Raw genomic sequence first — 27,057 nt, forward strand, 5'->3', positions numbered from 1 at the left:
ATCACACAAAAACTAATCTTACCACAAAATTTTTAAAACAATGACTTAAAGGGAAGTTCTGTTCACATTGCATATTTGTCCTGTTTTTTTCTAATTTCTATTAGATTTTCCTTTGAGTAACGGAATTTTTGTCGTAGCATGGCGAACGGACTAGTGTGAATTGACCGTAGTAGGTAGATACCTTGGTCGCCATGGTGAGCGAGTCGATAGCGATACGATTCTCATACGAGAAGGTTATCTTCCATACCGCGATGACCCACGGTATCTTTGACAGAAATGGCAGGGTTTGCCGTGCAGACGGTTCTGCTGAGCGCAAGTGAGTATGGGCGAAAATAAATCTGTGCTCATTGATTTGTTGACATAATAAATGACCTTTCGTAAACACGTACTTACGCTTGAGAAAGGTACAGGATGTTCACCTCTGACCATAAAAGTAGGCGATATGGAAAGATTTTGTTTATGGTTATTTCTTTTCCTTTCCCATGAACACGACAGAATGTAAAGTGCGACAGTAGTTGGAGAGTTACACGAGCTCCTTTACACAGTTTACCCTTCCGACTAACATTTCTGATGGTACAAGAAATATATGATCAGGTATCATACATTCATTCCGGCCCAGGGAAACACCGATTTTTAAATTTGCTTTACTTTAACACATGCGATGTACGTAACTGTGTGTTTCAGATCAGTCTTCCAAACAGCACAATGTAGAAATACATATGTTGCACACTGACAACATAGAGAAGTAATAGGTGTGTGTACAGTATCTACACATACTGTAAACTTGTTTCTTCCACTTGTCTTCAGACATAGGAAATACTTTTTACATTTGAAAGACACATTTGCTAGAAAACAGACTTGGGGACGTGGGGGAGCTAATCTGCTATTATTGATAGCCCTAATTGCCATGCTGAAAGAAAATAAAATTGTAGCAGTTGTAGCTTAAAACTATGAGTCAGCCGTATAGGCTGACAATGTGATACCCAAGGATTTTCCCAATCGTAATATATTCCTAGGCACCCATCATCAAAACTACAAAATGAAGTACGTTTATCATACGATAATGTTTCTTTCTATCTAAATTCTGGTGTATACTTGAACTCTGCAGATGGATTGTTCTGTTTTGTTAAGAGAACATATTTTCTCAAAATGTAGGTAAATAGGAATCATCATAAAATAATTGCAGTGCGTTCTGAAAGCTTTGAGATGAGCCCTGGAGTATAATTTGTTTGTAACAGTATGTGTTTAGAAACTTCATGTCATAAAGTTTTATTGGTTTTCATATTTCCCAAGTCAAACAGCTGAGCTGGCAGGTGTAACAAACATTAACAGATGAGACACTTGGTGATATATTTCTTACTCAAGCCCCGTGGCAATCCTAATGCAAAAAGGTATTTTACAAAGCAAGGGAATTGGTACGATTAGCTTTTAAGCATTGAAAATGAAAAACTAGTAAGGTGCATAGAAAATGTAATCCAAATTGTTTTCTTCCTTATCTTGGTGACACTTCTGCTAATAAGATGTTAATGATAATAAGCACAAATATTCCACTTCATTAAACATGCTATCTTGGTTAAGGATGTTACAAGAGAGACTGGATGCTATATGATTATTGTAAAGTTTTTTCGAGTTTATTTTAACCAAGCACATGTTCTGATTATAAGATTAACTGGGGAAAGTATATACCATGCAGAATGCCTATATTGGTATTGCCGTTTATTTTGTATGTCTGTATGGGATGCTGAAGTCATAGGCATTATTTCTGTGATAAGTGATGAATGCTTTAAAACATTTCAAATTTATTTTGATCAGTTAAAAACCCTACAAAGGAAAGGCAGTGCAGTTCATAGATGCACATAAAAATGAAATAATCAACTGGTTTTTGAACTTTTGTCTTTTCTCTGGATGCAGTAAAAACACTTCCTCTAATTTTTGAAGCTGAAGGTTATTTATACTTTGTGTGTATTGCACACACATTCAATTTGTTTTACCTGCAGGTGAGCATTTACCTGTCTCAGCTGGTTTTAATGTGTTTTCATCCTGATATTTCCACTATCAAATTGCATTGTTTGTCTTGGGTTTTATGATTGACATTACATATCCACTAATGGTATATAATTTTGTTTTGTTTTGTAGGGCATCAGTTTGGTGCAGCAACATCGGTAAACCTTGTTCATGTGGCTTCATATAGCAGTGATGTCCATACAATAAAGAATCCAAAATTATCCCAACTGAAAAGAGGAACTGGTGGGAGATCAAGCTTCAATGGAGTTGTAGCAACAGTGTTTGGAGCCAGTGGTTTTCTAGGCAGATATGTTTGTAATCGGTTGGGGAAAATAGGTACCCAGGTATATATTTTCCTTCTGTAGCCTACAGTACCATATTATTTCAGTATATTAGTAACTAATATCTCATTTGTTGATTATAATCTTTTTGTCGAACTCTTTTATTAGTGTAGTATAAATAACCAATGATATGGGAATAGCAAGTGATGAGAGTAGGATAATTGTCAGGCAGGACAGCTTTTACTGCATTGAGGATTACAACACATCTGTTACAAGAAGGCAGGAGAGAATAATTTCAGAGTAACCAGTTAGAGGCATGGTAAATGCAACTTTTGTTTCAGTCAAAATTATAAGATTGTCCAGAGTCCATTCCATGCTCTCCACCATTATTTAGAATATGTTGACTGGCCTGAAGTTGTGATTATGTGGGGGACAGGAGAGTTCATTGCAATGGATTGCTGAGTATTGCTTTATTCAAATCCATTGCTTACCCCTGGGTTGTGTTATGGTAGAGAGAAGATATATTGGCATTTGACAGGAGAATATGGGCTTGGTACCAGGAACAAGACAGGAGATAGACTAATTGAGTTCTACAATAAATTTCAGCTAGTAATAGTGAATACTCCGTTCAAGAATCACACGAGGAGAAAGTATACTTGGCAAAGGTTGTGAGACAGAGGAAGATTTCAGTTAGATTATATCACAGTCAAGCAGAGATTCCGAAATCAGATACTGGACTGTAAGGTGTACGCTGGAGCAGATATAGACTCAGATCACAATTTAGTACAGATGAGAAGTAGGCTCAAGTTTTAAGAAGCTAGTCCGGAAAAATTAATGTGCAAAGAAGTGGGATATGGATGCACAAGTACTAAGGAATGAAGAGATGCACTTGAATTTCCCTGAAGGTATAGATATTGCAATAATGAGTAGCTCAGTAGGCAATTCAGCTGGAGAGAAATTGACATCTCTAAAAAGGGCAATCACAGAAGTTGGAAAGAAAAATGTTGGTACAAAGAAGGTAACTGCAACTGCGAAGAAACAATGGATTACAGAAGAAATACTTTGTTGATGGATGAAAGGAGGCGGTACAAAAATTTTTAAGGAAATTTAGGAATACAAGTCACTTAGGAATGAAATAAATCCGAAGTGCAGGGAAGTTAAGATGAAATGACTACATGAAAAATGTGGAGAAATCGAAAAAGAAATTATTGTTGAAATGACTGACTCAGCATATAGAAAAGTCGAAACAATCTTCGATGAAATTAAAAGCAAGAGTGCTAAGATTAAGAGTGCAATGGAAATTCCCTGTTAAATCCAGAAAACAGAGTGGATAGGTGACAAGAGTACATTGAAGACCTCTATGAGGGAATAGACTTGTCTGATGACACTATAGAAGAAGAACAGGAGTTGATATAGAAGAGATACGGGATCCAGTATTAGAATCAGAATTTAAAAGAGCTTTGGAAGATGTAAGCTCAAGTAAAGCAGAAGGGATAGATAACAGTCCATCAGATTTTCTATAATCATTGGGGGGAAATAGCAACAAAACAACTATTCACATTAGTATCTAAAATGTGTGTATCTGACGATATTCCATCTAACTTTTGGTAAAACATCGTTCACACAGTTCCGAAGGTTGCAAGAGCTGACAAATGCAAGACTTACCACACAATGAGATTGACGACTCATGCATCCAAGTTGCTGACAGGAATAATATTCTGAAGAATGGGAAAGAAAATTGAGGATTTGTTGATGAAGATCAGTCTGGCTTTAGGAAAGGTAAAGGCACCCGAGAGGCAAGTCTATCGTCACAATTGATAATAGATGCAAGACTAAAGAAAAATCGAGACACATTCACAGGATTTGTAGACCTGGAAAAAGTGTTCAATAATGTCAAATGGTGCAAAATGTTCAAAATGCTGAGAAAAGTGAGGGTAAACTATAGGGGAAGTCGGGTAATATACAATATGTGCAGGAACAAAGAGGGAACAATGAGAGTTGGAGACTAAGAGTGAAGTGTTCGGATTAGAAAGGGTGTAAGACAGGGATGTAGTCTTTCACCCCAACTGTTCAATCTATACAGCGAAGAAGCAGTGACAGAAATAAATAATGAAAAAAAAAAAAAGGTTCAAGAGTGGAATTAAGATTCAAGGTGATCATATATCAAACATAAGATTTGCTGATGACATTGCCATCCTCAGTGAAAGTAGAGAACTATGGGATCTGATGAATGGAATGAACAGTCTAATCAGCACAGAATATGGATTGAGAGTAAATCGAATAAAGACTAAAGTAATGAGCAGAACAGAAATGAGAACAGTGAGAAACTCAACCTCAGGATTGGTGATCACAAAGAAGATAAAATTGAGGAATTCTGCTATCAATGAACAAAATAACTGATGGCAAAAAAAACAAGGACAACATATAATGCAGACTAGCACTGGCAGAAAGGCCATTCCTGGCCAAGAGAAGTCAGCTAGTATCAGACATAGACCTTAATTTGAGGAAGAAATTTCTGAGAATGTATGTTTGGAGCACAGTGTTGTATTTTGGTGAAACATGGACTGTGGGAAAACTGGAAAAGAAGAGAATTGAAGCATATGAGATGTGGTGCTGCAGAAGAATGTTGAAAAATAGGTGGACTGATAAGGCAAGGAAAGAGGAAGTTCTCTGGAGAATTAGCAAGGAAAGGAGTATAAGGAAAACACTGACAAGAAGAAGGGAGAGAATGGCAATATGGCTGTCAAGACATCACAAAATAACTTCCATGGTACTGGAGGAACCTGTAGAGGGCAAAAACTGTAGAGCCAAACAGAAATTGGAATACACCCAGCAAACAATTGAGGATATATGTTGCAAGTGCTACTGTGAGATGACGAAAGTGGCACAAGAGAGGAATTTGTGGCGGGCTCCATTGTACTAGTCAGAAAACTGGTGACCCAAAATTTGTCACTGTGAAATATTTGTAATTGTGTACATAAAATCAATTATTGGCACACTCTTCTGTTTTCCTGTCACAAGACCTTATTCTTATAGCACATGCAAGATGGAGCCATTAATGCAGTAATGACTAGATTTGGCTGTTTTTAGATTAAATTATTAATTGTTAAATTATGTAGTCTCCAAAGAATAATTGTGATGATTGCATTTTTACTCACATCAGTGAGTGAAATGAAGAATTGAGGGATTAGTGATAGCTAAAACTGGACATAATAAAACATGAATTTTAGTGCTCCAATTCATCATGTAGATCTGTTTCCAACACAAAATGCGTAACTTAGCAGTTGTATTCATTAATTGATGTAACTCTTAAATGCAATATCTGACAGGTTATTTGCGCTGAGACATGCTGCTTGTTATTTCACTTTTTCCCTTCATGTGTGGGTTAGTATAGCTTTCAGTTAGTTCGTAGAAGCAACAACTTGCCTATTCTACAAACCAATGTTTGGTTTTCTTTGCAGTATGTACTTATTTAAGCAATCCCATGTGAAGATAGTCCTTTGTGTCAGATTTGTTTCTCATAATTCATGATTTTGTCACAGCTGATAATACCATATCGTGGGGACCACTATGATGTACTAAGGCTGAAACTTGTTGGAGATTTAGGCCAAGTGCTGTTTGTGCCTTATGATCTCAGAGATAAGGAATCTGTCTTCAAAGCTGTAAAATATTCCAATGTAGTCATTAATCTTGTTGGCCGTGACTGGGAGACAAAGAATTTCAAGTTTGATGACGTTAATGTGGAAGGCGCCAGAACTATTGCAAATGCTGCTCGTGAAGCTGGAGTAGAAAAATTGATTCACCTGTCTGCACTGAATGCAACGGAGAATCCAGAGGTACGTTAAATATTCAGTAATAACGTATGGTGGTCATATGATTTAGCTATGTTATCTTCCACAACTGATGATGATGATGATGATGATGATGATGATGATGATAGTGTTAAAGTTGACAGACGTTACCATACTAACTGTGGTGTTCCACTAGGGAAATGTTGGTAATGGCAGCTAATAACTTTCTTTACAGGTGCAATCATGAATGTTCTCTTTTGACCATGCTAATTTTCATATTAACCATTTTATGGAAATGAAGATGTTTTCGTCATATCGTTTGTTTGGAATAAATGATGTGGACAGACAAGTGGGCAAAAGTGCAGATATGCTATTCCTGTGTCTTCTGTTGCATGTTGCAGCTGGTAACTGCATGCTGCATGATAGGAAGTGAACACAATGAATTGTCATATTTTTTGTGTTGAGATTTGTCGGCTGCACCAGCTCAAAACCAAATTATCACATCGAAGCCTAAGCTCAGCCTCAGGCTTTGTTAGAGGTCAGTCTGTCACCACATCTTGTTTTCTTCCATTTACATTTATTGCTTTTGCCAACTCTCAACCAAACTGTCACATTCCAATCTAACTTTGGCCTCGGGATTCATTACTGTTCAGTCTGTCACCACATCTAAGTTTTCTTCCTGCTCTCCATATCGAATACAAATGCTGTCGTCCACTTCCCATAATGCATCATGCAGTTACCAACTGCAGCATGTTACAGAAGACTCCATAAATTCACTTTATCTGAAAAGCCACATACACAATTAAGTCCACTTTTACCTTATAAAGTGCATAAATAGATTACGGGGCTAGCAGAAACAGCATAACCATTCTGCTAATAAGTAGTCAACAATTAACACAATATATTAATCTCTCTTTGTTCTAGCCTATTGTTATCCCAAAAGGCTCAAAATTTTATCAGAGCAAATGGAGAGGTGAATGTGCTGTAAGAGAAGCATTTCCTGAAGCAATAATATTTCGTCCTTCAGTCATTTATGGTCAAGAAGACAGATTCCTCAGGTATTTGTTTTTCTTATTACCAGATTGAAATGACACTCCAATTTTGTTCATACTTGGTGTCTTGAGCCATTTTTTGTCATGTTTGAATTTGTGGCAGTAATAAGGCATACTAATTTATAGCTAGACCATTACCTCTGTAATTTAGATGAAAGTGATTTTGAAGGTCATTCATGTTTGTAATATAAATGTTGAAAATTATAGTATATTTGTCCACATACTTAAATTAACATAACACACTTATTATTTTGTTTTTCTTAGTCATTTATGGTGATGCGTTGTGTTATTCTCTCTAGATTGTGTTCATTGTCACATGATAAAGATATGCCATAAGATAATTGTGTGTGCTGTCACTGTATATCAAAATAAATGGCATTTTCTTTAACAGTTAGTGACTGAAAAAACTAACAAATCATTACAGTTCCTTATGTTGAAAGTATTCTGAAAAATACCTATACACAATTATAGGCTTAGCTTTTCTTCACCTCCTGAAATGCAAAGATTGCCATAGGCTGGCAGATCTCACATTAGTTAATTCCAACAGAAACAGAAGCTGTAATTCAATAGAAAAATTTTGAGTATGGTGTGACTAAAGTTCAGGAAAATGCTGTTAGGAGACATGCTTGAAGGTTGCCAGATCTTCTGTGTCTGTATTACCTGACACTGTTTTCAGTTGATGCCCATACATGGCGCCTGCTGAACAAACATGCCAGTGCTGCATTTCGGCCAAGTTGTGGCGGAGGTTGTGTCTGGTGGGGATAGGTCCAAGGGGGGAGAGGCAGGAAGAGGGACTGGGGGTGAGTGGCTAGCAGCTTGGAGGGAGGCAGTCTTTTGCTAGCTAGGAATGTGGGGAGGGAGAGGTGGCAGGTACATGAGCTAGGCATTTGATGCATGGTTGTTGGAGTTTGTGGGGAGTGACATACGCTGAAGGTAACAGGATGTGAATTGGGAGGTGGTGACAGGACGGAGGCAGGGAAAAGTTTTGGGTGGAGTGTGTAGGGACATTTGGTTACCAGAGATTGAGGCCAAGACAATTACAGGAGCAGAGGATATGTTGTAAGGATAACTCCTGTCTGCATAGGTCAGAGAAGCTAGAGATGGAGGGAATTATCGAGATGGCACATTTCATGAAACAGCCATTGAAACTCGGCATGTCATGTTGAGCTGCATTTTGTGCCACTAGGTGTCCAACTTTGGTTTTGGCAACAGTTTGGGGGTGTCCATTCTTCCTGGTGGACAGTTAGTTGGTAGTCATGCTGCCATAAGAACATCTGCAGTGTTTGCAGCAGATTTGGTTCATTACATGGCTGTGTTCGCAGGTGGCCCAGCCACTGATGGGGTAGAATAAACCTGTGACAGGACTGGAGTAGGAAGTGCCAATTGGGTGATTTGTGACAAGGGAATGGAAGTGGCATAGGGATAGACTAGTACATTGTGAAATGGGTGGCAGATGTCAAAATGCAGGTACTTTTTGTGGTTAGTGGGTTTAATGTGTGCAGAGCTGTGGATGAAGTTAGCTGAGAAGTGGATGTCAGTATCCAGAAAGTTGCCACTTTGGACCAGGTGAAGTGGATGAGAGATAAAGTGTTGAGGTTGTGAAGGGATGAAGATAGGGTGTCGTGGCGCTGAGTCCTGATCATGAAGATATTGTCAATAAACCTGAACCAGACTATTGGTTGGGTGTTTTGGGAAGCTAGGAAAGTTTCCTCTACATTATCTGCAAAGAGGTTGGCATAGGAGACTGCCACATGGATGCCCATGGCTGTGCTGCAGATTTGTTTGTATACCTTCCCTTCAAAGGAAAAGTAGCTGTGAGTCGGGAGGCATTTAAAGGATGAGGTGGTGTATTTGGAGTCTGAAGAACATTGGGAGAGGTAATGTTCAGTTGCAGCAAGGCAGGTTCATTGATGATATCTTCACGATCTGGATTCAGGGCCGTGACACCCTGTCCCCATTCCATCACAACCTCCACACTTTCCCTCCCATCAACTTCACTTGCTGCTCCTCAACCCAGTGTGCCACCTTAGTAGATGTTAACCACCTGTTCACTGATGGCTCCATCCCCACTTCTGTCAACATTGAACCCACTAACCAAACAGTACCTTCATTTTGACAGCTGCCATCCATTCCACGCCAAAAAATCCTCCCATGCAGCAACACACTGGTCCTTCCCATGCCATCCTAGCTCTTTGCCACAGGGATCGTATCCCCATCAGAGGTCAAGCCACCAGGCATGTCATATACCAACTCTGCTGCAAAGACTGCCCATCAGGACAAACGGCCACAGCCAAACTATTGCCACAGTGAAGTTGACCACATCCCACAGATGAGAACAACAGGCTCAATTTCAGTGGCTGCTTCACAACTCAGGCCATCCAGATCCTTCCCTTCACCACCTGCTTGTCTGAACTACGCAGATGGGAGTTACTCTCACAACACATCCTTCACACCCAGGACTGGCCTAAATCTCCAGTAACCCATAGCCCCCACACCCCACCCGACAATTTCCCCTTCCTCCATTCTCTTCATACAATGGTTTCCCTTCCTCTGTCCTGTCACCCCCTCCCAATTCACGTTCCGTCACCTTCAGTATGTGGCCATCTCCACCAATTCTGACAACTGTACATCATATGCCCAGCCCATGTACCTGCCACCCTTCCCTCCCTCCACTCCCAGCTCCAAACTGGCTCCCTGCTTCTGAGTCGCTAGCCACTCGCCCCATATCCCTCTTGCTGCCTATCTCACCTCTGTCTCCCTCTACCTACTCCATCCAACACACCCTAGCCCAGCCTCAATCCCCCCCCTTCCTCCTACCTCCCCCTTCTGACATAACCCCCGCCACAACCTAGTCGACCTGCTGAAATGCAGTAATGCAGCAATGGCACTGTTCATCCAGCTGGTACCATTTAGGTGTGTGTGTGTGTGTGTGTGTGTGTGTGTGTGTGTGTGTGTGTGTGTTTAAGTGTTTAAGTGTTTAAATTCCACCATTTACTAAAACAGTTTAATTCATCATCATGGTGAAATGGTAGGGAGGTCATGCAGCTGATTAAATCTGGTAATAGAACGAGGAAGGGCAACTGACAGCTCAGAGTGTATATGTATCTCCAAACAACCATTATTATATCATTTATTTATGGCTTAACAGGATTTGAGAGTTCATCTCTCATTCTCAGATGTAACAAGGAGCTCTCAAAACTAGTTACATCCAAAATAAATGGTATAATCGTGGCTCTCTGGAGATAATTTATATCAAGTTTCCAATGTTGAATGTATCTGTGAAGTTTCTTCCTTTTTTTTCCTTTTTGTGTAAAGTAGTGCTTAAGAATCCATAGTTTATATAAATCGTCCTTTTAATTCCAGTGATACTGTTATGTAATGAAGGTATGTTTATCAATAATTTGATTTTTTGCATCTGAAATAGTCATTTGTATTGACTACAAAATGAGAGTGCAGATAATATTTTACATCAAGCTTTTTCAGTTCTGCTTCTTAGTTTGTGGTAAATTACTTTATGTTTGGTCCCACTATTTTGGATGGTTGTTTGAATGTTGTCATTTCTTTCTCAACACAATTGACTAATGTAGCTTCAGCTTTATTACTGGATCACTTTTTCCCAAACGCACCATATTTAAAGTGTTTCAGTGTTGATATTATTTTTTTGTGCAGCATGAAAGCTCTAAATCTTTGTTAACATCTTCTGATTTGTTAGCAGAAAAATACGTATGTCAATCTAATATTTCTATCACATTTAGTCACTTGACCAACAAGATTAAGAAAATGTAATTATTTACAAAAATTATTGGGTAGATTTAAAAAAAAAAAAAATATTGTATACGGCCAACTGCCATTCAAGGCAAGCAAATTATAAAATTAGAGTGAGGTAATGTGCTGATTTTATATTTTGTAAACTTGTAATGAAAAGGAAACCAGTACATAGAAATCACTTAATTACATCGTGGTACATGGAAAAATACTTTCATACAGAGGATGTTGTGCACTGTCTAGCATACTCCAATATGATATCTTAACAGATATTTCAAAAAGTATCTTTATGTATTTTGCTGTTGTGTTTACCTGTAGTGACTTGACAGTATGTATGAATAACATGTGGAAATCCATTCAAAAATCTCTGCCATGATGTATTTTATGTAGTACTGGTGTGGTTGATCATCTTTTACTCCTGAAACTGATTCATCAAATGCTGGAGCAAGTCGCTGGGGTTTAGACACATCTGCATTGTGCCAAGGAGGATTACTTCATCATTGTGGCCGAATTAATTGTGGATCCTTGACTTTTGAGTTGTCATGAGATGCAAAAACTACTGACCTGTGTCTGTAAGTGGGACAAAGGTCTCACCACCCTCATCACTACTTGACATTTCATCAAGTTGTGTAGATTTCCATTCAAGTTGAATGGCTTCTCCAGCTCATGATACATCTCATCTTTGTACACTAATGAAAAATTTTTACTTTTTCGTCACCAATCAAGTCGTTATTCTTTTGTTAATAATATTATTGTTGTGTGTTGTTATTATTGTGTCTACTTCACTTACCACCATTCAACAGTAGCAAAATGTACCAGTACTGATAACAAATTACTGCTGAATATTTACAAATGAACAAACAGTTTTATGAAATAGAAATCCACTGTCAAATGTGACACACGTTAAACACTTGTAACAGAATATTGGAAAGTGCTGTCTTAGTGCTTAGGGCTAATATTCCATCAGCAGTCTGTTGACAATAAAGTAGCATCAGTTCAATGTAGTTAAGACATGAATAAAAACACACACTTACACGTTTTCAACATTTTTTTACTTTTCTTCCACTGCAGATGTTATGTTAACTATAGCTGATCTCAATAACTGACCACTCAGAGTGCTGAAACTTGCGATGGTAGGTCATGGTATCTCATGGAAGGTGAGCAAACTATTGGCATGTGTATCTTGGGCATTACATGGTATCTGTACACAGACAAAGCTAAGAGTTCTGCGTGTCGTATATGACGTGTGGGGTTGAAGAGGTTAAGTGTACTCATAAGTTGTTGGATTTCCTGTTGTAGGTATTATGCTCATGTTTGGAGAAGACAGTTCCAAGCTTTACCATTGTGGAAGAAGGGTGAGCACACGATAAAGCAACCAGTATTCGTCAGTGATGTTGCAGCTGGAATTATCAGTGCTGTGAAAGACCCAGACGCTGCAGGGAAAGTATTCCAGGCTGTTGGGTAAGTATATTAATTGCAAGTTCAGTAAGAGCTTATTCTAAACGTAATGAGCCCATTGACATAATTCAGCTGTCAGCACAAGGCGCGAAGTTCTGGTGTAGGTGGCCTTGTGACACTTCAATGTTAATGCTCTGTTTAGAATTGTAGTAATCCAGATGCATGAAGAATTTGTTCCCAAATGTATTAATTCAGTTCATTCTATTTGTGGAAAACTAGAATTTTAGTGTTTTATTAAATATGTACTTTGTGATGAAATTTCTGTAGTAGTAAATTGCTTACATTGCATTTTGCAGACCAGGATGATTTCATCTCAAATCATACAGGCCATGTCAACTCGTGGCCATGAATTTCTCTGGAAAAAATATATATTAGACCTCTATATCATTAGTGTTAAGAAATAAAGTATTTTCATTTTATCCTAATTAACTAATAAACCAAAAGTACTGGAAACTTGGCCGATGGTTCGAGTTAAAGCTCCCTCTAGGCGTGTTAAAATTTAGTTGACACCTACACACTTATGGGTTTCCTTTAGCTTACAAATTTAAGACAAAACGATGAAATTTAAGTTAATTTTTCTACTTAATAAATTTTTTTTTCCAAGTTTGGAAAGTCGTAGAACACTATCTTTTCTACCATATTACTTGATGCTACTGATATAATTATAAACAGTATCTTCTGTGCTCCAGCTGTCTGTATTATGTAAATATATATTACAAAAAATGTAAAAAATTGCATTTTTATGAGTTTTTACGAATTATTTACTTGAAAACCCCCCTCCAAAAATATTTGAGAACTACACAAAATATTGTTTGGCTAATATGTTATTAATCAGTGCAAACACAGTGGGCAATATTTTTCTGTGCAAAGTCTTAAAAGTTTTTGAACATTCTGCATATTTCGCATCACTGAATTTCTAGTGTAAAATATGCATGTTGGCAACACTGTTTCCAGCAATCTTCTGTTTATTACAAACAAGTGAGAACTTATACGTAAACCATTCTGCAGTGAGTTTTGTGTTTGGTTTGTTAGACACAGTGTCAGTGAGGAAATACAGTAGTGAAAGAATGAAGTGTGTGGACTATAAAAAAAGACACAAGAAGGTGGTGTTCAAGAAAAGTGAAAAACACTTAGGTCGTTGGAAATCCATCAGATGTATTGCAGAAATATCTTTGTTCTCAAGTAACATTATTAGCATCACACCATTGTACAGGAATTGCTACACTCATTACAAGAAGAAATTTAGTGACAACCCACCTGAATGATCACCAACACCCGAATGTGAAACTGAAGAAGACGGTGCAGATGTTTATATTCCTGGGTGTGAAGTTGTTAATGCATTGAATGTAAGCATTTCTGCTGCAACCTCTATTATTTATCCCCCCATAGATCTCCAGGAAAAGTAAGACTCACAAGAAGAAAACAGTATGTAAAAAGAAAAGTGGAAGAAATTGAAACAAGGTTTACACAAGCAACATCTTCAAAACTTTATGAAGTGTATAACGTAGATGCACTTGGTGATATGTGCACGAAATGTAATGTGTGGTTTCAAAACCTAAATACTGCTATCTCAGCAGCTACCTATACTAAGAAGGCACAGTTACTGACACTGATACCAGGTAGTTACTCTAAGCAGCAGATACAGAAATACATACATCAAAAGCTTGTGAAATAAAGAATGTGAAAGGTATTTGGGTATGTCCAGATTCTTATTGTGGGCATCCATTGCAAGGTGATACACTTACTATTGCTCTGGAATATCACCTAAGTGATGACAAAGATTGCAGCAGGCAAAGTCCTAACCAGGCTGATGTTATCTCTGTTGGTGAAAATGGTGAAAAAGTTAAAAAGGTAAAAAGATATGTGACAAGAGCAATAAGAGAAGCATATCTCCTAATGAAAAAGTAGAAACCGAATTTAAAAATTGGTCTAAAAAAATTCTTCTCCTTACGACCAAAATAGGTAAAATGTCAGTCATTGAAGGCAGTATACTTATGTATTTGCTGCACTAATTTGAAACTTGTTTGTTTCGCTATAAGCAGTGTCATAGGAGAGTAGTACACTGAGATGGACTTGATGCTTTTGTGTATATGTCAAGAACCACAAGACAAATGCTGGTTGCAGGAGTGTACAATGTGTCCTGGTGCTGAAGTGATGACTGTTGAAGCAAGTAACCTATGCATTGCAAGAGAGAGGATAGTTGGTGAACTGATGACCTTAGCAGTTAAGTTCCATAAGATTTCATACACATTTTTGATAGTTGGTGAAGAAGACAGTGGAGCCAGAGAAGTTTGTTACAGAGGTTAGGCATTGGGTCATGAAAGGAATAGCTCACCATCATATCTGGAGGAGTCAGAGATAGGCCACACAAGAAGTGAAATCAGCCACATTCCAGAATACTGACACATTAATTGTTCATTTCGACTTTGCTGAGAACTGGTCTGTTTCTTTGCAGAACGAAATTCAAAGTTACCACTGGCATACATACAGGTATCAATATCCACGTGTTGCTCATTTCCTTGGAACATCACACTGTTTTGCTATTGTCAGTCATGATCTCATTCATGAAGTGTATGTGACTGATGGTGCAACATCTCATTTTAAAACCTGCTTTCAGCTCTATGAGCTTTGTCAACAATGTAGTACAGGAATTAAGACAAAAAATGGATATTTTCAGCAACATGTCAGGGAAAAAATGCATGTGATGGGGCAGGAGATATCTGTAAACATCTTGCAACAAGATTTAATCTTCAGCATGAAGCTGTTGATACTGTAAGAGATGCTACTGAATTTATACACACCATATCAACATTAGTAACAAACAAGAAACTCTTAATTCTAAATGAAAGTACATAAAGGGAATTATGTTTAAAAAAGAGAGAAGAGTGGTCTGCTATGAAGTCTGTGGTAGGAATTCAATCAAATCACTAGCGGGATGCATCCTGGAGTGGTACGTACATTGCAAGAACAGTTCTCCACAAAATGCAGTCTGTTACTGTATGTGAAATGCAGAGACCACATTATACATTAGAAGACTTTGTAATGAGACACTTCATTTTTTGTATGACAATCAGTGGTGGGTGGGACAGATAATAAGTGCCTCTCATGAGCTGCAGGATACAACTGCCACCTTTATGACACCTCATGGTCATGTTAATGCTTTCAAATGGCCATTATCAAAAGATTAGTATGCAGTTCCCATTTCCCAAGTACTGCTCTTTTCCCTGTCCCAAGTACTGCTCTTTTTGGATCATCCTTGTCCATGTGTAAATTCAGCTCGGCTATACGAGTTCAATGAGAAACATGAAAAAACAGAATGAACTTTTTTCAACAGTGCAGTGTTGACTGTTACAGTGTAGGCAATTTTAATTCATAGAAAGTCATGAAGAAGTAAAATCATGACAGAAGACAATAATAATTTGTGAACAATATCATGAAAAGAAAAATGAATATAAATATTCTGTATATCTCATTTGTGTAATAGAATGCTTTCAAACAAGATTATGAATTATTTTCCCACTCACTTATAAGATTGTAAAGTAATTATTTTGATTCAGAAATACCAGTTTTGCATGACATTTACTTAAAATCAGCACTCAGTTGAAATATTTAAGTGACCTTGAGAGTAGAGCTAGGATTACCTAAAAATCTCTTAAATTTTGTACATACAAGTATTGCCCATTCTGATTGTACATTCCCTTGGTACAATGATCAACTAACATACAATGAAATTTTTAGAACATTTAGGGTGGGGGGTTTTGGAGAAAATGATTTCTAAATAACCAAAAATTTCAGATTCTTTCATCTTTATGTACAAATATACAAATATTTTGACAGTTAAAGAATTTCATGCATTAATGTCATAGCTGACAATTAGCAGTCATTCTACTTCACCATTTTTCAAGACAGTTGACACCCTTTGACTACTCATATTTTCAAAACATAATTTTGAAGTTCGCAAAAAGTCACACATTTTTATAGTCTATTAAAGAAGAAGAAGAAGAAGAAGAAGAAGAAGAAGAAGAAGCAGCAGCTCGGAAATGTATGTGTATTAATCATGTCTTATAGTATTTGGAACAAAGTATTTAGTCAAAATTCAGATCTGTCACTTTTGGTTTCTTTATTACAATTTTTCAATTTTCCCTTTCGTTGTGACATTTTCACAAATACTCTCTAAATGAGAGATGTGTAGCATTTTAACAAATCATCAGAAAATCAAAATATTGTAGTTTTGGAGAGGTATCCTGTGGAGTGGAACTTCAACACACATTTTTTTTCAGCAAACATTCACTCTTGACCTGTATGATTTGAGATGGAATCACTCACCAGTTAAAATAACTTCTGGTAATTTACTAACACTGGTACAATCTAAAAGTCACACAAGTCAATAAAAATACGACATGAGAAACATTACAATGTGGTAAATATTTGTTTAATGTAACATTAGCTAAGAACAAAACAGTGAGAACTGTATATGAAATGCACTATTGCTGGTACAAGATCGGTCTGTTAGAGCTTTGATGAGTGATGAACAGAATAAGTACAGGGTGCACATAATTAAAACACTGCTCATAATGATGTCAAATTTGAACAGCATATTATTGACACAAGGGGAAATGTCATGGAACACAACAGATTAAACGAAAATTTGACAAACATGTGGAACTATAAGTGTCAGAATATGCGCATCACAGATGCACAGCACAGAGCAGTTCCTCACTTTGCGTCCAAGATCTCCAACATGTCTGTCTCCGTGAAGGATTGCGTGCTGCTGGTAAAGTTTATTTTACAAGAAGAATGAATGTGTGCTAATAGCCCTGCAGAAGTTTCGGACACTCAATGGTATGAAAAAAGGCATTGATCCAAGATGTGATAAGGCTTTGGAGAAACTGATTACAAAATTCGAAAAGACAGGTTGTTGTGAAATGCAATGTGGCAGAGGGAGGAAAGCAATCGATCTATCATCTGTCGAAGATGTTTACGCAGTATTGCAGGATGGGTCAAGTGGTGGTGTATAAACACGCAGTGCACAAGGAATTGCCAGAACATTGGGCATACCTGCAAGCACAGTGTGTAAAATTGTACAAAACATCCTGCAGTGTTATCCAAACAAAATCACACATGTTCAGGAGTTGCTTACTGCAGACCTGCCAGCAAGACAAACGTTCAGTCTGGACTTCATGTAGAAATGAATAATGAATAGCTGTGAATTATTTTGTGGACAGATGAAGCACATTTCCATCTCTGAGGCTGTGTCAGTTCACAGAATTGCAGAATAGGGCAATGGAAAATCTTCACACACATCAACAAGTACCACTTCATTCTGCAAAGGTGACTGTATGGTGCCAGTTGATGGCATCGTTTATCATAGGGCTGTATTTTTTCATGGAGACAAGTTCTGTGGGTCATTTTACTTGTACTGTCACTGGTAAACTCTATGAGAGTCCTTTGCACAGCAATGTCATTCCAACACTTAAACAGCAAGGATGTGTGTGGGTAGGGTCGTTTTTATGCAAGATGACACTCCTCTGGACATTGCACAGCCAGTGAAGCAGCTGCTGCAGAAGCATTTCGAAAATGCTAGAATTATCAGTTGTCATTTCCTTACAGCCTGGTTATTCAAATCACCTGATTTTAATCCATATGACTTCTGGCTGTGGTGTTATCTAAAAGATCAGTGGTTCTCTTTATACAGTGGTTTGAAACTGGAACTTCAATTATGAACACCCTGTGTCATGTTATTATATTTGAGATGACACAAAACCGTGGATATTAGTGTGAAAACTACTAAATGTTACGCTTATATTTCCTCAAGCATTGAAGTAAAGTATCAGTTGAAATACATAGTAGTGACTGTAATAATTTTGAATATTGGCAAAAATATTCTGAAGCCGTAACCTTCTAGTGAAGTGGTTCCATATCACATCTAAGAAAAGTATGGTGTAGAACAGGGGCGGGCAGGAATCCTGCACGTGTGCAGTGCACTTGCACGCGTGCAGTTAACAGGTGTTCTGCGTGCACACAGGGGCAAGCTGGCCATCCGCTTATCTCCGCTCCCCACCATACCTTCAGTCCGCTCCTTCCTCTGCAATGCGTTTTGTTTCCTAGCTTGCTTTATTGATGAAGGAATAAGATTAGTAGGAGTGCTTGAAAGATATCGTGGTTTGAAAGAGTACCTATTACCTATGATACGTCGTATTTAATTATCACAGGTGGAGTGGAACAAAATAAGGTTAGTAGGAGTGCTTAAAAGATGTCGTGTTTTGAAAGAGTACCTATTACCTACGATACGTTTTATTCAATTATCACAGGTGGAATGGAACAAAATTTCTACATACAGACAAACACACACAGTTACTTAAATTTTCATCACTGATCTTTGCTCTTAACCGACACTTACTAATTCAGCAAATGGTTTTCCAGCTCTTGCTATATTAAGCGCAATCTTATAACTTGCACGTACCGCTGGGCTATTATTGTTGTCATCCTGAAAAATTGAAAACGGTGCTCCATAAAATGTTAAATCAGTTAGACGAGAGACATGACGAAAGGAAGTCTCAGATCTCTCGTGACCACAGCAACTACGAGAGATTCATCTAATATCGTCAGATCGCTCTTCTTAAGCTCAGTCAATTTCCCCATCCGCTCAGAATCCAACAATAAATTGTACTCGTCCTTGTGAAATTTGTTATAATGGCCTTAAATACTAAACTTCCACTGACCAGCGAGAATACTGCCACATATTAAACATTTCGAATTTTCATGTTTTTGCACAAAGAAAAAATGACTCTCCCATTACTTTTTGAAAGATAGCAAATCTCCACTTCTCCGTTTCCTTGTTTCACTCTGCATTTTCCGGTTCTTGAAATACAATGTTCACTACGTAGTGGTCAACACACATCAGCGTTCTCAGCTTAGCCTGGCACTACACAGCCGCAACCTGCCGGCTGTCGCCAGTGCCCCAGTCGACGATTGCACGCGAGCAGCACACGTGCAGCGCTGCATGAGCCGCGTGCAACGTTTGCCCGCCCCTGGTGTAGAAAGATCTGAGAGCTGTGTATGAGGGGGGGAAGAGCAACCCTACGTGGATTGGAGAGTGTCTAACTCTGGTTCTGGCCTCATTAAAAATATTAGAGCATCAAATGGCGCATCTCTGCAATGTAGCAGCTGAAGTCCACTTGTATCAGTGTCACTGTTGCTGTTTGCTTTCCTGTTACCTTCTACATCATCCCTATCATATGTGATGGTTGTGACTTTCACTGTTGTTAATACTGTTACCCCTTAAATTAATGTGAATTGTTTCATGTCTCATTAAGATTATATACATCATGGTACTAAATGTGACTTATCTAAAGCCTACTTGTACAAAACATTTCTTATACTATTTTAAGTGCATTATCCATTGCAGTTGTTATTTTCTTTATGCATAAGTGCAGGGTGTGTCACAATTAATGGCATAAACACATACAGGTGGAGATACACAATGCTAAATGCAAAAAAGTCTCAGTATTTTTGAGTATACTGAAATTGTTTTTTGTGAATGTCTTCTTTTTCCATCAGTAATATCTTCCCATTTATTATTTTACAGTCTAATTTCTGAAATGGTGATAGTCATTCATAAAGTAGCTGCCTGAAATTTTATGTTCTCTTTTAAAACTGGAAGCAATGTTCTCACAATGAGCACTCACCAATAATTCTAGATTAATCATGTATTCTTGGTGGAGAGACACATTTATTCAAATCACCCATTCAGTTTTTATGTTTCCTTAAAAATTTTTTATTTGCTGTGATAAATGAGCCAGCTGCCATATTGACCTGTAGCTCTCATGTACAACATAATTGAAGCTACCCAAAGAACATCTGTAGTTAGTGTCGACAACATTCAACTGAATGGTTTTTAAATTAGTAAGCTGGTTAAGACCAGTCATGTTCTTCATGAATCTGTAAACCTTTTACAAATTTTCACAGCTCTGCCAGTGCACAGTTCACTTACACCTACTTTCATCAGTGAATAAAGTGTTCGCAATTCTGTTAGTATTTCCTGAATGGAGTCTAACTATGAGAATACAGAGATTGTCCCTGTAGATCTGAACCTGCTCCTTCTCTCACAGTCAAAACCAGCATATATTTACTGTGAATGCTACTATAGAAAGTGCAAGGTAATAGAAATATTATGTTAAAGTGTTCTGAAAAATGGAAGAAATCAACTGCATGTTGTTGGTTCTTTTACATGTGTGTGTTTTTTATTGCTTAGTTATTAAGTCAAGTAGCAATACGCTGATGCCAGGGATAAAAGTACATATTCTGAGCTAGATTTTTCTTGTCTCTTTACAGTCCAAAACGCTATTTGCTGTCGGAGCTGGTGGACTGGTTTCATCGTGTAATGCGACGTGATGAAGAGTGGGGCTACTGGCGATATGATATGCGATATGATCCCCTGTTTTCATTGAGAGTGACTTTAACAGAAATGTTGTGTCCTAGTTGGCCTGTGGGGTATCTGCATTGGGAGGGTATTGAAAAGGTGAGTTGTGATTCCATGTTTGTACATGCCCTTTGCTGATCATCTATGTTGAGATTTTCTTCTGAACTGTTTTTCTTTTCTCCCCTAGGAGCATACAACAGATATTTTGGAGAGTGGGGTTCCCACTTTAGAGGATTTGGGTGTTACACTGACACACATGGAAGATCAAGTTCCATGGGAGTTAAGACCTTTCAGAGCTGGAGCTTACTACCATGAAGAATTGGGTGAATTTGCCCCTCCTGCTCCTCCAAATTCTATACCTGTGTAGTGCTCTGCCAGAACAACTTTTAACAGCATTTAGACTGTACCTAGTTCTAATTTTGTAAATTATTTTTGGTCCTTCTGATTGGAGCCATGGTATTTAACACATTGTGAGCATTTGATTTTTCACTTTGAATTTTCCTGGAAAATCTACAGAAGTTTCTTCCAAAATCTAGTTTTGATTCCACAATATAATAATCTTATGTTAATGTTGTGATTTGAAATGATAAATACAAAATTGTGTATATAGTAATAACACATATTTTGATCCCAAAGAGATTAAGTTTTGTTAAGTAGTGACAAGAATTGCATCAGCTTGCTTGGCATGCCATATTTCACTTGGCATTTTGAACAATGAACAAGGACAAGATAAAACCACTATAAAAATAAATTTTCTGTTACTTTGAAGAAATCACTGGTTGAGAAAAAAGTGCATACCATGTGACAGGTTCTTCCCCAGATTTGTCATTCAGAATGTACAGGATCATCACACATTTGCAGATTAAGCTTTATTTACAAAGGTCAGCACTTTTATTTCTGCAATAGCTGAATAAAGCATTCATGTTACATTCACAGATTAAGCTTTGGTAGTTGATGTCATGCACAGATTTAAATTGGCGATTTCAGATTTTGGAGCAAAGGAAACAGCTGATCCTAGCACTAGTACAAAGACAGTGAGTGGAGTTGCAGGTGAGTAATAAACTAAGTCGTGTTGACAGATGTAGAAATATTTTCTGTCCTGTGCTTTTTATGAACATCTACCATGCTTTAACAGCTGTTCACCTGAATCCAGAAGTAATCAGAATTGAACTGGTGTTACAAATGGACATATACTGAACAGCAGCATACAATTCTACAGGTCACAAATTCTTATGTAAATAAACTTGCACAGAACACTTGATACATGACTCAACAAACAAAACATGAGTTTCAACAATATCACTAAGGCTGCTGCCACCCCACATCTCTGTTGATTTTCAGTGTTGTCTCAGCAGACAGACTGTGGTCATATGTGTAAGAGTTGCATTGTTACCCCCGCCCCCCTTTCCCTCCCCCCCCCCCCCACCCCACCCCTCTGATAAAGGCCCTGTGGGCCGAATGTTTACTTTCTGACAAGTCTTTTTGTTTTGCCAATATTTGATTCAGCATCTCTGTTATATGTTCAGTAGCAAATATCCTTCTCATAATATTCTGACATTGTTTGTAGGCTTGCATAGCTGGACAGATTTTATCATTGCTATCAAAACTAAAGTGTAGACGGATAACTTGTGGACAAGTCAGTGTCTACCGTCTCAGTAAAGTGGGGACCTATGCAATGGGTCCTTAAGGAGGTGCAAAGGCATTTGGAGCCCTGATGCGCGGTATGCAAAGTGTTATTCCAGTGCTGCATACAGCAAAACCCAAACAAGTAGTTTGAAGCATTGCTGGCAGTTACAGTGGAGCAGGTATGGTAAGTCACAAGGACACACTGATAGTGGCACTGATTCACATATCAGTATTGGAATTGATAAATGTAACTCATATGTTGCTGACTGGACTGAAAAATGGAAACGAGAATTGGGGAAGGGTTACCGACATTGGGGAATCTCTGGAAAGTGTCCCAGAGCGGACTTGTGTGTTCATAGGAGGCTGTGTTATGTGTGAATAGTGTGGCTACAACTTGTTTGAAGTGATGGAATGACTAGTGTACAAATGAGGTGTGGATGTTTCTGTATGGCCAAGATGAAAGGTGGTAGGGCAGATCTTAGCATGAGGACGAATTGGAGGTAAGTGCTAGAAGCATCTCAGGGACTCTGTGCTAGGTGCATGCCTGTGGAGGGTCAGTGTAATCAGCAACCACGTATCTGCCCTAGGTAAATGAAACACACTTAAATAGTGACACTGGACCGTCTTGTCATAGGCTGAGGGATGTAGAGCCAGTAACGGTGTTACAAACAAACTGCAAATTGAGTGGCAAGCTGCAGGGTGTTAAAGGTTCACCACATTTTCACAAAGATGCAGAGGTGTTTGTCAACTGTTTAACATTTTCGTCCACAAGTGATATGGTGTCCATGAAACTGGGGAGTGCATGAATGGTATAGTAATATGTCCTTTGTTGCTCGAGCAATTACTGATTTATTATTGACAGACTAGTTTAACATAAGCCTTTTGCTTGACTATCCGCCTGAGATACTGTTCATACCTCACAATAGGTCTTCGGGGAATATACGACGGATACTGTGACAAGGGAGGAATGATACCTCAATTATTGGCTGATGCAGTAAGAAAGAACTGGTACTGTCAGTGATGTAGCCTAGGTCAATCCAGACTAGCCTCTCGTTGACATATGGCAAAGGACAAAGTGGACTTCAGTGACATGGCAGTAGAATAAGGAATAACAGTAGAGGACTCAAAAATTAACTGCAATGACATGTGACTACAGACTGGGGCTGTACATTCTGCCTTGTCAGTAGCATAAGAAACTGTGTCATTGTGAGGCTATCCCTATTCCACCTTGCTTACTGTGGATACAAATGAATATGTCTATGTGAATTAATCATCAAATAACTATGGTAACAGGGGTCGATATGATCCTCTGTGTCTAGTGACAGCATCATTAACTGATACAGTAGCAAGTCAGTATGTCTTGATCCATCTTGTACCTCTACTCACAATTCAGGTATAGTGTTTTAACACTAAAATCATGACCACTCAACCATGCAGACTCTATATTAAAGTTAACTACTGTCAGATCTCGTGGAACAACTTGTCTCTATCACACTTACACATCTGAATGGTTGCCTTATGATCAAAACTGCTGAAAGGAATAGTGTGACATCATGTGTCAGAATGTATGTATCTCCTGGTACCAGAATAGAAAGGTAGCAGACACCACTGTAGTGCATACAGTAGGCATTTTTCCTAAAGGGATGTCAAATAGTGATCACTTAACTATTCACAGCAAAAGAGTTAAAACCACAATCGGGAGGAAGTATTGTAAGTATCAAGTTCCCCACTACTTCACTTAAACAATTAGTAAATTATACACCTTATCTGACATCAAGGATTCTTCCTTACATTTATTAACTTCTGTGAAACCTAACTTTCCACTCATAGTGATATTCATGGCACGGTACAAAAATATACTATAACTCACTGTCTACTAGTTATGGCTAGGCTTACGGGAGAGGGACTGTCATCAATTTATCCTTAATAAACATTAAATACTTTGTAAAAAAATGCAGCAAAATTGTATACAAAATAAGTGTATAGCTCAGCAGTCGTACACTACTACGAGTGCAATATATATGTAAATATAACATGCATTGTCAATAACCAGAGCAGTGGCGTGAGTAGTTAGCTCACCATCATTAGTTTCAGATTAGCCATTATCACTAATTCCTATTTGTCTTAAGATAGTGAAGGTACATTAGGTGTTTAACTCGTGCTTGTGAGATGATTGGTACCTTAACATCTCATAGAATGTGTGGTGTCACCGCCAGACACCACACTTGCTAGGTGGTAGCTTTAAATCGGCCGCGGTCCGTTAGTACATGTCGGACCCACGTGTCGCCACTGTCAGTAATCGCAGACCTAGCGCCACCACATGGCAGGTCTAGAAAGACGGACTAGCACTCGCCCCAGTTGTACGACGACTTTGCTAGCGACTACACTGACAAAGCCTTTCTCTCCTTTGCCGAGAGACAGAATAGCCTTCAGCTAAGTCCATGGCTACGACCTAGCAAGCCTTACAGTGCTTGTAATTAAAGTCTCATTTGTATCGTCAAGAGCGATGTACCACAATGATGGAATAAAGTTAAGTATCCGAGGAGCTGCATACTTTTCTCTATAGCATTCACAAAGTATCCTGTTCCAGAACTCACGCCAGCCGGTGTGTGTGTGTGTGTACGTGCTTTCGGTTACCCGTCACTGTGGACTGGCTGTCTTGTCAGGCCACTACAGAATGGTCTGAAAGTCAGTGTTACCTACTTTGCTACTAAGAAACTGTCTTTACTGACTTTCATGACATTAATATCTTTAGTGACTTTTAAATGCCTCCTCTTGATAATGAACGAAGTCACCAATAATACTGAATTAATGTATAGCTCATCTCTTTGGGCGAGTCACCTGTGTTTTATAATTCAGTCCTTAATTGTGTATTTTCATAAGTTTCCTACTGCCATGCTCCATTTTTTATCATTCTGGGCTGGTGATCTCCATATGCAGCGGTAGCATTCTTCTGATGACAAACTTACCTGTGATGCTCTTGGTTTCAGGTATAGTACATTAGGCAAAAGGTAGAGAGCAATATATTTTTAACAAAAAGTGTGGTATCTTCCTCAGAGGGGTATTGGCAAGAATGTTCATTATTTTTGTTAGTCTTTATTTTGTTTCAATGACTATTGATGGAACTAAATGACTAAGTGGAAACTGTTCTCTTGTACACTTTGTGTGAATAGGCAGTGCCCGATGCAACTGTGCAGTGGCCAGCTTCCAGACGAGGTAGCCCGAGCCAAATTTCACTTTCTGGTACTGCCACAAACTCATTACACAGGCAGTAGTATATACACTTGCAAATTGCCTTGGTCTAATTCGTGCAAATTCTTGGGCAATATCCTACAGTGCGCAGCAAGGAACAGACACATGAACATGAATATGATTTGTCCATGTGATGGTTGAATGTAGCTACATTCCATGTCTTGTTATTAGTATTGCACCTTTTTTTCTTACAATAATATGAGATACTGTGAGTAGTACCACTGTCCCCGCATGTAACTAATACTTTTATGGTAGTTGCTTTAATGCTGTATTGGTCTTGGAGTTCCATGTTATGTTTAACATTTTAACATGAGGTACACACAGCACTGTCCCCAGATCTTGAAAGGGGGAGGGGGTGGTTCCCTACATACCAGGGGATCTGATACTGATGTTAAACTGCAGAAAAATGCAGGGTGCCTCTTTCACAAAGAGAGGTCAACTCTCTCATCTCACCTATGCAGCTGTGCTGCTTTGCATTTCACCTAAAAAACTGGCAGGTGGCCCTCCCCGTTGGAGGTGGGTCAAACGAGGTTGGCTCCAAGTCTATGGCATGTGCGAGGCTAACTGGTGTTTGCCTACACAGAATCGCTACAAAGTTGTAAAATTCTTGCAACAAAGAGAGGGAGGGTGTTGCAGTTAAGGGTAGTTGGACCAGTAATGTATACAGCAATGACTGTCTAGTTATGTGGACATATGGAAATTTTAACAACTATAGGTTCTTAAGTGAATCGTACAGTGTCTTATTATCAGTTTGCAATGTGATTCTGTGGCGCAATGTCACTTATCAGGACACAAGAATACATGGCTCAGCACCGCTTCACAATGTGCCCGTGCCGCACAGTCTGTAGCTGTGATCTTGCTGGCACTATCTCATACAACAACGGAGGACCCATACTTGTTCATAGTAACAAGCAGAAATTATTCACTTAATTCTCAAGTACAATTGTGCTTGAAAGTACGACATCAATCTTCAAAAGGTTCAAGGGCATAATTATTAACTGCAGCTAAGGCATCATGGTGGAGCATATGGATATTTCCTCTCTGAGTGTTCAGTGCTCACAAAGCTAGTATCCCTAATGGAACAATCAGATTTATATTGATGACCTAATGGTAACGTAAATGACAGACCTCACTGTGGTATGGCAGATTTCCCATTTAAATCCACAAATTTAGATGAAAATTTTGAAGTGGTATTAGCGTATTATTGGACGGAGTTGCAGGTACAAATACAAATTTTTATGGAAGGAATTTTACCTGGCATCAGAACTTCCACGCGGGGTCTAGCATTAGCCTTTCTTCCTACATAGCATGTGGACTTGCAAAAATACATATTGTAGTGGCCATCTTCACTGACATATGGACCTCTGCTAAACTCCTGGTATGGCTGACAGAGAAAGCATCCTGAA

At 38.5% G+C, this 27,057-nt stretch overlaps 1 protein-coding gene across 1 annotated transcript; it reads left to right on the plus strand.

Moving 5' to 3' along the window:
• The first annotated feature begins 231 nt into the window (after window positions 1–231).
• On the plus strand, window positions 232–21,545 carry LOC126094983 (NADH dehydrogenase [ubiquinone] 1 alpha subcomplex subunit 9, mitochondrial). Its single transcript, XM_049909638.1, has 7 exons — window positions 232–316; window positions 2,137–2,348; window positions 5,828–6,121; window positions 7,001–7,134; window positions 12,193–12,354; window positions 20,686–20,872; window positions 20,961–21,545. Exons 1-7 carry the CDS (start codon window positions 277–279, stop codon window positions 21,138–21,140), a joined length of 1,209 nt encoding a protein of 402 aa, XP_049765595.1. The 5' UTR covers window positions 232–276; the 3' UTR covers window positions 21,141–21,545.
• Window positions 21,546–27,057: the final 5,512 nt, after the last annotated feature.

The sequence above is a fragment of the Schistocerca cancellata genome, chromosome 8, assembly GCF_023864275.1.
Source record: "Schistocerca cancellata isolate TAMUIC-IGC-003103 chromosome 8, iqSchCanc2.1, whole genome shotgun sequence".
NCBI lineage: Eukaryota > Metazoa > Arthropoda > Insecta > Orthoptera > Acrididae > Schistocerca > Schistocerca cancellata.